Source organism: Oenanthe melanoleuca, chromosome 4 (genome assembly GCF_029582105.1).
Source record: "Oenanthe melanoleuca isolate GR-GAL-2019-014 chromosome 4, OMel1.0, whole genome shotgun sequence".
Classification (NCBI taxonomy): domain Eukaryota; kingdom Metazoa; phylum Chordata; class Aves; order Passeriformes; family Muscicapidae; genus Oenanthe; species Oenanthe melanoleuca.
In genome coordinates this window covers 32,182,717-32,199,415 of record NC_079337.1, presented here as the reverse complement: position 1 = coordinate 32,199,415, position 16,699 = coordinate 32,182,717, and the positions used below count along the sequence as shown (strand labels likewise).

The 16,699-nt window shown below is 40.5% G+C and overlaps 1 protein-coding gene across 1 annotated transcript; it reads right to left on the bottom strand.

Moving 5' to 3' along the window:
• Positions 1–3,222: 3,222 nt before the first annotated feature.
• LOC130252850 (atherin-like) lies at positions 3,223–10,579 on the bottom strand. Its single transcript, XM_056490851.1, has 4 exons — positions 10,574–10,579; positions 7,952–8,379; positions 7,405–7,514; positions 3,223–5,198 (listed from the first exon to the last, which is right to left on the bottom strand). Exons 1-4 carry the CDS (start codon positions 10,577–10,579, stop codon positions 5,161–5,163), a joined length of 582 nt encoding a protein of 193 aa, XP_056346826.1. The 3' UTR covers positions 3,223–5,160.
• Between the last annotated feature and the right edge of the window lie 6,120 nt (positions 10,580–16,699).

The following is a 16,699-nucleotide window of genomic DNA, read 5'->3' as shown; positions in this document are numbered from 1 at the left end:
AGCTGTGCAGTTGTTTTGAAGCTTTAAGTTTAGTTTTCTTCCCATTTCTGGGCAATGTTTTTTTCCATCATGCTTTAGACTTCCTCTGCCACTTGTGTTTCTTTCCAAAATTGAGAAGGAAGCTGCATAGTGTAGCAGAACAGCTTTCCTTTGTTTTGAGGTCATCACTCAAACCTTCCTCTTCTCTCTGACTGCTCAAGGTAAACTTTGGATTAAGCAGTAGTGTTGCTTTCTGTGGAACACATCGCTGGAAAGAATAGCAAGTATGGCTTGCTGTGTGCACATATGTACATCTTCTGTCCTTTAGCTGTTACCTTTCCTAAGTACACCAGTGGTAACAAATGATAATTTAACAACCACCCACTCTTTGCCCCAGTTTTATGTCTTTATCATACTCCCAAGTCTATTGTTTTTTCTTAGTATCTTAAAACTTTTATTTTTTTGGGGCAGGGTGGAGGCTTGTCCCATGTGTATGGGCTCCCAAGCAGAAGCTGGTAATCTTTACTCCTCACCCTGAGCACTTGAACCTCTGGCCATGGTAGAGCTACAGTGAACTGTCAAGTAGGAGCTGCTGCTGTGTGTGGCATCCCCATGTCCCTTGCGTGCAGCAGATGGGCCAAGTCCAGCCTTGTTTGGAGGAAGAAAAACTCCTCAGCCCCAGGTTCCCTTGTGCTGCCTGCCCCAGTGCATGGTGTTGATGGGCACCTGCCTCCCCCTGGCCACCACCCTGCCTGTGGCCGAGCTCACTAGTCTGCAGAGGGTGACTGCAGAGCTGCTCAGGGGGCCTGTGTGCCACCTCCTGCTTGAAAGGCTGCGTGGAAGGGGTGAATGGCTGCTGCTGTGCAAGGGAGCTGAGCCTCACCTGTGACCTTGCTGTGTCATGACACAGTGCTAAATTGAACAATGAGTCCTAATTGTTCTGGTTCTGCTGTGTCCCGCTTATTGGACACCTCTCTGCTGCTGAAAGGTTGGGTGCTGGGGTGGCCAGTGCTGTCCATCCCAGTGTTGCAGCCTGCAGTGCCAGCACCTGCTCACGGGCTGGATTGCACTGTCTGAAGTAAAATCCATGGTGTGCTGTGCATGCAGTAAGCACTGGAGCATTGGGTCCAAGTTTCACAGGGGGAAAAGTACTGTTTTGTGAGCACAGGGGTTTGCACATGCTCTGCTGCAAAGCTGTTCTTTGCTAGCCACCAACACAGCCCTGCTCTGGTGAGGTGTGGCAAAACCACAAAACCCACAAACCTCTTACTCTGAACAGCAGAAGTGATACCCTTTATGCAACTACAGCTGCTGGAATGAATCGGTATTTGCAGGTCTTGGTAAGATCTGCTTGATTGCAGCTGGGGCAGCAAGAAGATAACAAATGTGAAGGAATGCTTCCTAATATATGTTACAACTGTACCTCAAAATAAAAATTAAAATAATGTATTGATTGTTATTTTATCCTGTTCTTTTATTATTCAGTCCTTACCCAGTAGCTTTTTATTTCTGTAGAAAATCAATACGCATGTTTTTTAGGTTAGGTATTTTTGTACCACCTGTGGAATATACTGGGTTGCCTGAGAAATGTCCATAGTGTGGGGTTGTAATTTTTAGATGAAATGCTGAGCTGTGCTACATATTCTTTACTAATGAAAACATGTGATGATCTCTTGTGAATGTACATGTTACACGAGGGAAACAGTATTTCTGTTTTGTCTTTCCAAATTACTCACAGTAGATGTTCTATATAAACTCTTCAGTATTTCACTCCAGAAATCATTTAATTGTAAAAGATTTTAACAGGATTTTCCTGCTTTAAGGTTCTACACTAACAGGTAAGTAGCTAACATGGAGTTAAGCAGGCCTGTTCTACTGGAAGTCACTCTTAATCTAGAAAACAAGGTGGCATCAAGGACCAGAGACTTGGCTCAACAACAGTCAGAGAACAGGTAACTGGAGATCTGAAAAAGCAGCTTCAGCCTTGGAATGAGGTAGGCTTTTAGGTTTTCTTTCTAAAAGCCATGTTGCCCTGTTTGTGTGGTTGGAGTGTTTCCTGCTTTGCACAAATATTTTGCAGCTGATCAATAGCAAGAAAGAGAAAGCCAGTGGAAGAGCAAGTAGTGAGAGATCAGTAGGCTAATTATTCTGATAGTCAAACATTTGAAACTTATTTGCCATACTAGTGTTTCTCCTGATTGATGTAAATTTAAAGCTTAGTGACCCTTAGTAAAATTTGGCTTTGTGTAGACACTGAGATATTTATAGCATATGTATGTGGCATAAGGGAAATATTTCCAGTCTTTATTCTCCTATAATTTCCTTTTTTCCATTCTGGAAAGGGAAGAGGTGAATTGTTTATTATCCTTTGGGAACATGCTAAACTGCTGTTTCTCACCAAAGCCTTGCATTTACCTCCGTTTCCTGCTGACCTGCTGTTACAGGACTTAATGAAATGTACTTCCAAATTAAGTTTTCATTTTTCCCGTATTACAGCTATGTACAAGACATGAAGTTAATTCAGTGTTTTAGAAACTCACATTTTGCCTTCCAGAATTTGAGGTCTTAATCTGTCTTGGGATCAAGTCATGTTAGATTGCATCCATGCAAACATCAGTTCTGACTTTGAGTAGAAGCAATTTGTACTTGTGCAAGCTGCCTTTAAGTGTACCTGGTGCATGCACAGGGAGAGCTCAATCAGTTTGGCTGTTGCAGCACCCTGTCCAAATACTTCACATACATAGATGGGATCACACTGTTATCATGCAAAGCTGTTTTTTACCACAAGCCTCATGTTATGCACATCAAATGAAAAAATAGTTTCAACAAAGTCAAATGCAAATCTGACTTGAATCAGAATTTTGCATTTTTAGAAAGACAGAAAATATCAGGAAAATTTTGTCATTTATTTGTGTCAGAAATTGAGTAAAAAATTTTCAAACACTGGTTCTATACGAATCCACAGGGAAAATAGGCACGTTCTCAATTTTCTTTAGATGCATTGCTTTTGACAGCTGAAGAATACAGCCTTTGAGGAGTGTACAAAATTTATTTCAAATAAGATATCATTTGAAATGCATACTATCTTTTTACAAAATATACAATCAACCAGCTAGTTGATAAACATTTCTATCAAAGTTCACAATCAATGCCTTTTTCAAAGCAGACCTTAGAGATTCAGAACGCCTTTAAAGAACAGATATTTAGAATAATTTTGTAGACTAACAGCAGACTTCCTAGGATGCTGTTTTATTTTTACTTCTGTGAAGGACCATGCATTTATAGCTTTCTGATAAACACATTATGCATTTTTTACAATTTCATCAAAGTTAATTGAATAACTGTGGTTATATAAAAGATCCAGTGCCACAATAGATCCATATACTCATTCATAAGACATAACTTTTAAATAGCTACTCTTCACCTTTCTTGCTTTCCCACATTCTATACCTGTACTTCCAAACAGAGATAGCCAAGGTTATATATCAAAGCCAAGTTAAATAAATAATTTAAAAAATATATATAAGTGGTAAAATATCTCTTTGGGAGACTGCTTTTTTTTTTTTTTTTTTTTCCCAAGACTCCAAAGGTTTACCTACAGGATTGCTTGTTGATTTAGGTAAGTTTGACTATCTTTTTATGATGGTTTTACACAACTCCAGAACCGGGTCTGATGTTGCACTTTAATTTTTTTTCCATTTGTAACTCCTGTTAAACTCTGCCAGTATTAATTCAAGTAAGGTTTCAGTTTCTTAGAGATAAGGGGTTACATATGCACACGGATTAGAAAGTTTCAGCTATCTAGTTTTTTTGATTGCTGTTCTTTCATTAATTAGAGACGTGTTGTAAGAAAAAAAATGTAATGCCAGATTTAAACCACAGCACTTCTGATCTTTGATTGTCTTTATATATTTTGCAAAATATGCTGACATTTCAAGTCTAGTGCAATGATTTAAAAATCTGGGTATGTTTTGTTTTCAGGTTGTTTTATTTATGCTAATCAACGGGCTACCACATTTTCTTTCATATGTAGGTAGTAATTTCTGCTGATATAAAAGGCATATGTGAAGCATGTATTTTTAAGAACAAACCTCAGACTAAAAGCTCAAGGTATTCTTGACCTCCAGTGCTGAAAAGAACGGCCTGTTTTCTGTTTGAGGTCTTCATTCATTGTAGTGCTATGTTCAAATATCCCATTCATTTAAATGACAGGAATAGAGTGCTCTGCAACACTCGGGCTGACCAAACAAAGGTTTCTTTTCAATGGTCTATTTTTATGCTCTATTTATAACACTGTAGCAGGTATTTTAGGAAAACTACTATTAAGCAAATAGCTCTATAGTACTGAATTTTCAAGCTAGTTTTAACTGTCTAATTTGGCAGCCCAGTTTAAGAAAACAAATGATAGACTTTGCAGTAACAGCTCATTAGACAGGAGGATGGGCTTGACCTTAAGGCCTGGCTTGAGAGATCTGAGTTATCAGTTTTGCATGACCCTTGGCTAATCTCTTATCTCTGTGTGCTTCAACTCTATCTATAGAATGAGGAATAACACTCTCTTTGCTTTCTGATATTGTAAACTCTTACTATCCTTACTACACATGAAGCCAGTGGGACCACTAGTGTGGTGATGACTTTGGTACTATTATAGTAACGCATTCTATGTTATTATTAAGGTAATGCCATAAAGATGTAATGTTAGATGTTAGAGCATATGTATATATTATTAATATATAAAAGTATAAACAAAAAATGGGACTTCCATAACTCCTTTCTGGAGTCTGATACTATCTCATCCTAAACACTGTCTCATACACAGCCTGAGCTGGGTAGTCAACAGCCCTTTCAATTTCACTCAGTCTGAACATTATATAGCATCAAGAGTGCCCTTGGACACATCTTTCTTTCTTACTGCCCCTGGAAATCTAGCTCAGATCAAAATCTACCTGATGTTTGACTTGATCTTTAACTTTCACTACTCATTGTGAGACCCAAATAATTTGCAGGTAAGTTCATGTACATCACCCGTCACCACAGTTCTTGCCCCCACCACCACTGGGTGTGAGACAGGGCCTTTAGTCCAGGTCCAGTAGAATGTGGCAGACAGGACTGCTGAAGATGGGACTGTGGTGGCTATCAGGTCAGCTGTTGTTGATCTGGACTTTTGACAAACTCCTCTTATTAGTTTAACTGTTGCTCCTTTAAAACACTGAAAAGTCCTGTATGAAGTTAGGGGAAAAAAAGAAAATGAGAGAAATATTAATGAGAGATTTAGTAGTCTAAATAAGTCTCATACAAAACAGAATACATTATTTATAAAACACATGGATGAAATTTGGAATATTATTTCTTAATTCGGAAATTTCAGCTACAAAGTTGAAGGAAAAAAGACAAAAGGAAGAATGCTGCTAATATAAAATTTTCTGCCTTTTTTTTGTCCCATGTTTTGTGTATGGAACTGATGAAAAGTCAAATTCAATCTTCTCATTGCAACTGCTGCAGAGGCTGCTGGGCTCATTTTAGTTTCCAACCACTAGCTGAAATTCAGGCTTAAGGGTGCATCCTGTTTGCATCTGCAAATGGCTTTATCAATATGTACAACTCCACTGAGACCAATAAGATACTCATGTGATCAAGTAACCCAGGCATGTAAATATTTGCTGAATTTGAACTAAAACTGGAAGGGAATGTAAACGTAGGTGGTAAATCCTACTTAAGATAAAGGATAGCACCCACAATGACTGAAGTTAAGAAAGTTAGTTCAGGTGCCTGTCTCCCCTTACACCTTTGTAGAGGTTTACTGAGTTCTAAACAGCCTTATAAAACAGAAGGATCTTTAACTAAATGTCTACAAAATCTATTGAGAATTTGGAAGTACACTGTTTTACTTGGTCATTGACTTTCCTTACAAGAAATCAGCTCCCCTCTGAAAATACCATTTATCTTGATATTCTGTGGGGAAAGGAATTCCAGTATAAATGCACATGTATAATGCAGCTACTGCAGTCTCAAGCAAAATGCATTAGTAATATGAGGCTTCAGAGCACATTACAGAAAATGTAGATGCTTTCTACACAATTTCCAGGCATGGATGCTGAATGGGACAGAAAGGTGTTAAATGTACTCTTTTTAGGAACTGAAGCAAATAATTCAGAATTTATTCACAAAGCCACTGGGTCTAAATTCCTCTGTCCCTCTCTCCATTCAGTCTCTGCCTACTGAGTGAATCGATCCAATTGCTTATCTTTTTAGGTTTATACTTAAACTGATGATGGAATATCATTTAATCTGTCTCTTGTTTAAATGTAGCAGTGAGGAGACATGGCATTCAGTAGTAAAGCATTCCTCTGGCATGTCCCTCTTTCTGCTTGCATCTCAATTCTGCCACTCAGTATGCAGCCCATCTGAGATTCAGTTTAAGATATGGCAATCTTTTTTTTTTTTTTCAACCTCACAAACTTGCCAGTTTACCATCCCATATGCACATTCCACGTGTTTATAGGCCAGCACTATAGAGTGGAATGGTAGGTACCCTTTTGCATGGCTGCTTTGGGAGTGCTGTAGGTTCTTTTCACCAAGGCAGTTAAAGCATTGACAAGATTCTTGGTATAGGGTTGTTAAAGTTTTACTTTAGTCTCCTTTTCACTGTTAACCACTTAGTAAATCAAAACATCTTGGTTTCACAGAGTGCAGATTCTGCCACCATTTATTTAGGATGCTGTCATGCCTGGAGCTATAACATTGATTTTAATATATAATGAGTTTCAAAGATGCAAAACTACTGACTGCATGTTTTATTCATTCTTAAATTGCAAAGAGCACCAGGTTTCCTTTTGATGCCTACCATATTAGCATATGCTACCTGCCTGCTTCTGCAGTCACTTAGTATTTGAATGTATCTGCCCTCATCAGCTATAAAGCATTAATGTTTTGCACTTGTATAGCCTTTTATGCAAGGAGCTGAAAGTCTTTTGCTGACAACGATCAAGAATTACAGTCCCCTTTGAAGTGGGTGAGTGCTGCTACCTTCATGTTACTGACGGGCAGAGCGAGGTGACTTCGCCCTGCATCCAAGGCGAGGGAAGTGTCAGCGCTTGCAGCCCGGAGCATCCTCTGCAAGCGCCGCTCTGTCCAGCCTCTGCACTAACGACACTCTGCGCCGCAGCTTCGCCAGCAGCCTCGGAGGGCAGCGTTCGGCCCGATCAGCGGGCTCAGTGGTTATTCACTGCCTCGGAGGCACTGGCGGCGGGGACAAGGCGGGACCCGCGCCCCAGCCCCGGGACAGCGACCGTGCCGCGGTGCGCAGCTCCAGGGCCCTGTTCCCAAACCCGGGGGGCCCGGGTGCAGCCATGCCTGGCGCACTGCTCCAAAGGAGGGTGTGAATTCCCAGAGGTGCTCCCCGCGGGCCCACACGCGCGGATTTACCTGTGGGCGCTGCGCCGGGGCTCAGGGGAAGGGCACCCTGGAGTGCAGCGGCACGCAGCGCCGGTGGGAGCAGCCGTGCCGGTGGAGCTTCCTGCGCAGGGCCAGGTTGGCTGCGGAGAGACACAGGGAGGGAGGGAAGCGCGGTGAGAGGGGCGCCGGCAGCGCCTCTCCCGGGACGGGCCGGCCCCGTGCTCCCGGAGCTGCCGGTGCCCCTGGCCGTGCGCTCGGTGCCGCCGGGGCTTCCCGGCAGCAAGTCTGCGACAGCTGCCCGCCTCGGCTCCCTACTTATTCCTGCGCTCCCCCGCCTCCCCGAAGTTGCCAGACTCCTGGGATAGGCAAAGCATCCTGTCCCGCTGCCGCTAGAAGTAGGGATGAAGCGCGCAGATGGATGCGCCGGGTCCAGACCCGTCCCGGAGGGCACAAACCCCTTGCAGGACGCGGCCACACGGACACGCCGGAGGTGCCCACGGCAGGCACGACACACCGGCTCCCGCCCCGGCACAAGCATCACAAGCATCACCCCGGCACAAGCTGAGACATCGCCTACCTGGCCGCTGTCCGTAGGCTGGGAGGAGGCTCGCCAGGAGCACAGCCACTATCCAAAGCAGCAGCTGGAGTCTCATGTCTGCAGCGAAGGCGGAGGCGCGCTCTGAGTGTGTGTGTCCCGACGAGGAAATGCGCGCCCAGCGCCCTTGAGGGGCCGTGAGAAGCCGTGGGGGGCCGTGGGGGCCTTGAGGGCCGTGGGGGGCTGTGAGGGGCCGTGAGGGGCTGTGAGAGGCCGTGGAAGCCGTGAGGGGCCGTGGGGGCCGTGGGGGGCCGTGAGGGGCCGGCAGTGCCCGCAGCCGCGGCCCGCTCACACGGGAGCCCGGGCCGGCCGCCTCCACCAGCCGGGTCAGTGATCAGGCAGGGCCACGGCTCCGGGGCTGCGCTGCTGTCCGGGCCTCGCTCCCTTCCCTTCTCCCTTTCTCTCTTTTTCTGTCACTCCCCCTTATTTTCCATAAGCAAACAGCGCAGGAATGAAAAGCCCGTGTAAACAGCAGCTCCTGTCAATGCGTAGGGGTAAGGAGCCTCTCGAACAATGCGGCCGCTCCACTTTAAATTCAACCCGGCCAGGAAAAAAACATATGTAAAACAAGCGCCGATGTTCCCTCCCCCATTTGCAACTGTTTAAACTTTGCATTGCCCATATTGGTCCCACATGCAGACACCACTGGCAGGGGCAGGAAATGCCCCCCCGACCTTTGTTCCCCCCGAAAGCGGGGGCAGGGAAGCCCCCCAAGCACGGCCCTTGTCCCAGCCCAAATGCTTTCTCTCTTCTCCAAACTAGCCGCGAAGTTGTGGCTATTCAAAGTGAAACTGGCAGTGCTTAGGGCTAATGAGTGTCTTTTGTACCGTCAACTATTTTTAAAGGATCGGAATATTCAGGAATTAAATTGTGAAGTTTTTTTACTGTGTCGGGTAAAATAGATATATCTGTTCCAGCGGGGCCAGTTTGAGGGCAGCAGTTTTGGATGGGACATCCATTTGCATAACCCACCTGTACATTGCAGTATATTTATAGTTGATTATGATGAGAACTCGCTTTAACAAACCACGCTGAAACCAACTGGTGCAGATACCCAAGCCTGAGGAGAAAAAAGGCAGAACCTGTGGAATTTGGGAGCAGCAGTGATGGCTTTGAAATCCAGTGAATTACTAGCATCAGTTGAAATTCTACTGGACCATTTCTTTTTTCCAACTTGCTGATTTCTTGTGATGAATTAGCACCTAGTCATTTGGGGGGAAAAAAATAAAATTTGTTACATTTTGGAAAAAAAATCTGTTCTAAAAGGTGGGAAAGACTACATTTCTATATAAGTTAAGCACTACTACTATTACTAGGTAACTATTATTGAAAGTTGAATAAAGTTGTTATTTTCCTATTTCCTATTTGCCCATTTCCTATTTCCTAAAAGAGTGGAATATATAGTTGGTTTGTTGGCAGTTTTTGATTTGGTTTTTTTGTTTTGTTTTAATTCAGTCGCCCTTGTATCATTTTCCCTTATTGTGAGCTTTCCCATTATGTTTAAAAGCCTGTTTTACTCAATGGTGCAGACTAGTCCCTCCTCGTAGAGTTGTACATCATTACTTGTTTACCTAATCTGTCTAGGTAGAGTATGCCCATAATTGCAGCTTGAATACATGGAGGAAACATATTTTTGGTATCGATTTGGTATAATTTTAAAATGATACCAGGACTGCTGAGGAAGATGTCTCAGACAAAACAGTAACAAAGGAAATCTTCTGCTGGTTGATCAGATTAGACTGTTGTCACAATGAGATGTGTCCCAGTGTTCTTCTTTACAGCTTGGTGATCATCAAGTTTTCTCTTTGTAATTCCTGACCTTTAAAGTGAACTTTTCAAAAATATTATTGCTACTAGCTCAGCTGAAATCGGAGTCTCGTGGTGGCAGTGACAGAATTTTCTTAAGGGTGTTATAAATTCAAATACAAATGTGATGGAGTAGGAGAGGAGTGCTGTGACCAGATCACTCAACTAGTATTTAACAGAGGCTACATCCTCAATATCCTAAATGTCACTCTGGCTCCCCTAGGAAAAGTGTAGGGTTGTGTTCTCTTGCTCACCATGAATGAGAACACACTGGCCCCCTCATTCATACAACCCTGCAAATGACCATCACTTTCATTCAGCAGGTGAGGTTCAGGCTCATAACCTTAAGGTGGAAAGTAGTACAGACTTCAAAGTGATAGGGACTCTGCAAAAAGCTAAAAGGCAGAAAGAATGCATGGACCATCACCAGTCCCTGAGGCTATCTAGGCCCCTTCTGCACCTGAATGTGGTGAAGTTTACGGACATTCTGAGGTGACATTAAATTCAAGGGACTTGAGTAAGATGCAATAATTAAGTGCAATATTTATTGGGGTTTTTTCCAGTTTGATATACTATAAGCTGTTTATTCCACTGTTAACTCTATGCCAAAGTTTACAAATGTTTATTTATCAAATAAAATCTAAGTTACTATAACCTGAGCATGATAGAGTTGTTAAAATTTTCATGTAAGATACAGTAATAATTCTATGCTTCCCCACAGAAGAAATTTCTAAAGTGTAATACAGCCCCACTCTAGAGTTTGTAGCAGCTTTGAGCAGCTTTCCTTCAGGTACTTACTTTCATGTGGCATAGTGCTGCTTGAAATTAGGCAAATAACAACTTAGTAGAATGTAGTGATGTAATAGTTCTGCCTTTTTCACAGTGTTAGCTGGTGGGTTTTGTGCTGGCTTAAGAGGAAAGGGAATGTAAAGTGAGTAGGAAAGCTGGAAGGCTGTAGATAATGCTTTATGAGCTAGAAGAATTGGTTCTTTGAATCAAAAGCTTTCCTTCTCTTATAATCTAAAAGGAACATAATAAAGGAATGAGGATTTCAGCATTTGTTACCTATATCATTGCTACTTCTCCAACAGACATTCTCTTCCCTTTTTCCTCCTTGATAGGATCAAATAGTCAGATTATCAGTTTACATTCAGAAAGTGAAAAAAATAGTTAGTATATTGGAGAAATAATTTTGAAAGTGTTGAATAGGAACTGCCTTTCCTGAATATCAAACATTAACTGTAAGTAACATGTGACATTATCTTTTGCTTAACACATTTCAGTAAGTACTGTATCACTTCACTGGTTATTAATTGTTCTGGGTGATTTTAGTACAGTGACTGCTTCAGTCTGATTTGGGGAAAAAAATTTGAAAACATGGTGCCATTTCTAATAATAAATTTGGAAGAAATAAGGAAAAATGGCTGAGGGGATATCATTTTGTCACATGTAGATGAATAAAAATTATCTTGATAAATGAAAGAGCAAGTTACTGGAAGAACAAAATGTGAAATAATGTAAGGAAGCAGTAAAATGCATGGTGTTAAGAAATAGAATAAGCAGAGATAGGTGATTACAATAGCATAGAAAAATAATTTGGTACCTCCTAGTATGAAGTAAGAAATTAATTTGCACTCCCTATTGCTCTGCTAGTCAGAAATTGAATGCTACCTTTGATTTGAAGGCCAGCACATAATCATAAACAACTCTAGTGTTTATGGTTAATATTTGAAAACAACTTTCAAATGCCATCAGTATCAAATGTTAAATGAAGCTTCTAAAGTACAGGAATTAATTGTTATATATGGCAATACTAGTTTTAATCCTGGTATCTCAGATGTCCCTTGGATAATAGCACTTCCCTTCTTAGAAGCCTGTAAAAACACATAGAACATTGTGGATCCCTACTGTTTCATAAGAAACCATGCTGAACGCTCAGCAGTGATAGTAACTGATAATAAGTGAAAATTCTTGTTTATTTTGACTTGAAAGTGTCAGATAAGATATAATACTAGAGTTTCTAGTCACATTTTCTAACTTTGTTTTTAATTGTTAATTAATCCATCCTGCTGGTCCAGAGCAATTATTTCACTAACCAGACGAGATCTGCGATAAACATGTTTACTGGTTAAAAGAATTTTGTGAAGCACATCTTTGAGTCAAATTGCAAATGTCACTAGGGAAAGTTCTCGGCTTTTCCTTGTTCTGTTCTTTCCTATTACATTGCAAGTAAGTGTGATGTGCAACAAACAGAATTTTAAAAAAAGTGCAAAAAGATCATGTGAGTAACCGCTTGAAATGAAGAAATTGGCCAAGAAATGCTCAAAGGGATGAATGTTGAAATGTTTAGGTGTCTGTGATTTTTTTTTTTTTTTTTTTTTTACCACAAATTTCACTGGGATTATTATCTCATGGTTTTATAGGGTCTATGTGCCTGCCATGAATATAAAGGATGTTTTTTCTACAGCCCAGGGTACAGCACCAGATGCCAAATAAAATGTTTGCCTTCTTCGTTGACTATAATCATGAGGACTACTTTTTCTAGGCAAAACTCATTAGCTTGAAAATTATGATTTTAGGAGAAAATTATGCACTCTGTCCTGATTTTTATCTGTGCTTGGAATTGAAAACCTATCCAGAAATCCTGTTTGCCATTTTATTTTTTTTCTGGAGGAAAAAGAATTCCACTTCCCTGCCTATTAGTGCTCAGCTGCCTTTCCTGCCTGGGGGGACACAGTGCTCCGGAAGAAAATGGTAGTCAGCAAGCAGAAGGAATGTGCACTAGTAACCTGACACTGGAGACAGATGTGCTCAAGGAAAGGAAATGGGGATGGCTCAGACCAGGCTAAACCCTGTATAATTTTTTTTTAATGTTTTCTATGTGTGTTGCAGAGATGCATAACCTGGAAAGTACATTTTCTTTAATTTCAATCTAGGAAGAAAGTATTCTGTGTTCCTGCCATCGTGTCCAGGTTCTCACTGCAATCAACAAGTCATAATTACAATTATTAGATTAATAATAGAAAGGCAAAACATGTTCTGATAGACTTAATCTGTCTTACTTCTGTGACCCTACAATCTGTACAGTTGATTTTTTAAAATACAGTGAAATACCAGACCTGCTCCTGAATAATAATAAATTATGAAGTCCTTCTTAGACAAAAACAATTTCGTCAGTTACTCATGGAACTGTATTGATGAATTTTCTTTTTTACTTAAGGAAAATACATTTATATGGGCTCCAAGGTGCTCTTATTTTTCTGTTTCCTTCCATCCCTTAGAAGCAAATTTAATTCTAAGATTCATCTAGGAAATACATACACATATTTCTTCCTAATAGGAAAACAAAGAGGTGAACTCTGGAGCAGCAGTGCCTGTGGTCCCCACCAGTGCGACCGCATGTTCCATTTCAGGCAACCTATTTGGGGTCAGATTCTTCTCTGGCACTGGTCATAATTTCAGGGCTTTGTAAATTTAAAGACTCATTTATATTGTCTTGAATAAATGGTGTTCAAGAAAAATCCCACAATTCTTGCAAAGCATAAAGCTGTATAATAAATTTTTATTTGCTGGTTAACTTTCAAATATGTAACCCCGTTACACATCCAGACCCTTCATGCCCTAGGGTTTCAACAGGGGAAATATTTTAAAAGTATGTTTTTCACGTTATAAAGAAAAGTCTCATAAGTTATCACGTAAATGAGGCCAACATATTTGTCCCTTTTTGCTGCAGCTTTAACTCACACATTTAGGAAAGAGAGGTACTTACTGCAGTATTTAACATTGAAGATACTCTTTATATTTACTAGGGGAATTTCAGGAAAGAAATACATATATATTTTTGTCCTAAACTCCAGGTTTTACAGCTTCGTATGCAGTCTGAAAATTATTTGTCTTACCTAAAGCTATCCATTTAGTTGTACAAATTTCTGTAAGCTTTTCAGACAGACAGAGTTAACTTCCTGGAGATAATTTTCTACATAACTGATCTTCTGTTTTGGATTTGGGCAGCCACTAGCCACAGTAAAATTTTAATGCAGGAGGTGTTAGGACAGGCTTGGCAAGTTTCTGTAACGATTGGCTGAATGATTACTTGAATGAGAATTTCAAATTAACGTCCAGCTCCTTGCATATTTATACGTTTGACTTCAGGTAGTAAATTTGGGTTGCAGCTTCAGTAGATCCTTTTTCTGTGTTACTTGCATATTACCACTAGAGATATGGTGTCTCATGAAACAGCTCTGTAGTAAGAGTGAGCACAAGTGCCCATCAGGGAATCTAGTGTGATGTAATGTTTTAGTATTCCAAATAGCTCTCACCATTAATGTTAACAATCTGCAAGCATGGTCACCATCTTGCAACCAGGTGAAATATGTGCTTTATGTAAGGGTTTTCTTACAAGAGTTTGGACCTGTGTAGTACAGTCCTCTGAACTAAGGCTCCTGGCAAAAAGCTTGCAGATCTGCCTTGCTCTTCATAAATGTCTGGGCTGTGATACTGCCTTTTCAATGTTTCCTATCTGAATTATTTCTTTATCTGGTGTGATCAGGAAGGTCAGCCTTGCTGTGGCCAACACAGCTGGTGAGAGGTGTAAAAGAAGGTAACTATGATTTCTCTGCTTCTCTGATTATCAGACAGATCGAAAAGAAGGAATTGGAAGCTTGCATTCAAATAGAATATATGAACACCAGAAGAATGGAAGCAAGAAAGTCAAGCTTATATTTCTCATTGAATTCTTATGTTGTTTGTGTGGGAAAGGTTAATGTTTTCTGGTTGCATTATATATAGTTTTGTTTATTTGAAAAGTTTTGTGGTGTTTACTCTTAGGATAACAGCACCTACGTGATAACTAGCCTTTTTCTAGCTGTTCTACGTGTTGCATTCTTCTAACTAATAGCAGATTTTTCAAGGTATAAGATTCATATTGTAGACTTGTGAGATCTTTCTATGCCAGCACCTTTTTTTTTTTATAATTACATATGCTGGATGATTGTGTAATGTGTGGTCACAAATGTGTATAACAAAGTCTGCCAAATTGAAGATATTGCCTTGGAGAAGCCCTCAGTGCTTTAACTGCAGCTCTTGCTGGGTGACAAATGTGATCAGTGCTTGCTGTGGATCTCACACACTAACAGTCTTACCATTTCTCCCCCTGTTGAAGCTGCACTGAAAGGAAAGATGGGAAATTTTGAGGAAAAAAGCTTACTACAAAACAGAGCACTGTAATCTGTCACCCTCCTTCTAATCCAGTAAAGTGATTACTGGCTGTACAACACTTTAGCTATACCAAATAAGATCCTGGAGGTGGTTTTTGTTTGTTTGTTTGTTTAGGGGGTATTTTGTTTGTTTTTTAGTAGAAAAGTTCTTTATCGATGGGAAGACCAAAGACTAAATTAGAAGGGATGATGTAGTGGAAATATTCACCAAGCCTGACAGTAGGACAGGACACATCGAAATAATATCCTGCAGAAGCTTAAGCAGCAGAGCATTGTCTTGCTTCTGCAATATATATGTTAAATAGTAATAATGTCCAAGATAAATAAAAGGTACAAAGCAAAGCTCAAAAGTGAATTTTGTTGATCTAAATGTTCACCAGAAGAATTCTTCTGTTAAACTCTCAAAGAACATCTTGAGACTCCAGACTCATCAAAGTTTTGTAATGGATACTGTACTCCCTCAAAAACAGTTGAATCCAGGAAACAAAACAGCAGCCCAAACCATCAACCCTCAGACAAAATACATGCTTCATGGAAGAGAGGTTACGTTAGGTTATGTGCAGAACTTAGCTGTTGTCAGGAAGTGCAGTTCATGAGATGTGTTGCATCACTGCCTTAGAAACCCTCAGTTGAAAATTGGCAGTGTTTTTGTTTGCTTTTGAGGCTAGTAAATATTTTTAGCTTGCAAATTTCTACAAAATAGTAATAAATGTCTCTTACCAGAGACCCTGATGAACTTTCCTTTTGAAATGTGCTATTTAACAAAATATGTTGTTCTGTCTCTATTCAACTTAATTCTCATTGTGGCATTTGAATCTGTTAAAAACACAAAGAAAATGTTATTCTAGATGCAGAGGTGAACGTGCTAATGTATCAGGTCTGCAAAATTTCATCCATTTTGAACATTTCTTCCATTAACTAATAACTGTTACATTTTTCTCCTCTGTTGTTGTTCTTTTGGCAGAAGTTTTGTTGGTTTATTTGGGTTCATCATTTGTTTGTTTTATAGTGTTTTTTTTCTTTGGGTTTTTTTTTTTTTTTTTTTTTTTTTTTTTTTTTTTTTGTTTGGGTTTTTTTACTTTTTTCTTTTTGTTTTTAATGAGCCACTAAGGTGAGTAGTAGATTACTAGCACTGAGCTTACAGGATATACTTGGAGCCAAAGTGATTTATACCTTTGTAGTTGAATAAATTGTCTTAATGATTTTCTGGATGATACATGCAGGATGGAAAAACCACAGCATGAATGTCATGGTTCAAGTATATATTGTGGTGCTGATAGGTAGTAAATCACAGTTTTTAGTTTTTATGAAATCTAATACAAAACTTCCTTTGGCCAGTCCATAGTCCTTCCCAGCACAGCAGCATGTGGTAGCTGTGCAGTGTCCTGGCTGTCAGAGCTCTGTGGGGCTCCTTTAGCCTAAGTGGCCACAATGTGTGCCACCACTGTCCAGGTATCTCATGCAGCCTTTTCCTAGTTGTCTTCACTATTGGGAAGGACCAGGAGAATACTAGCTGAACTAATTGGTTTTGTGTCAGCAGCCTTGATTCTGCTGTCTTTCCTGAGAGGCCCTTTGCTTTTCCATCTGTTGTATGGTAGTTGTACAGTTTTCACAAGGTGTGGAAAGGGTATCCTGACCTGAAGGTTGGGAGAAACTGAGAACAGGCTACAAGCTCCACAGCTTGTTCTGGCAGACAGAAAATGTCATG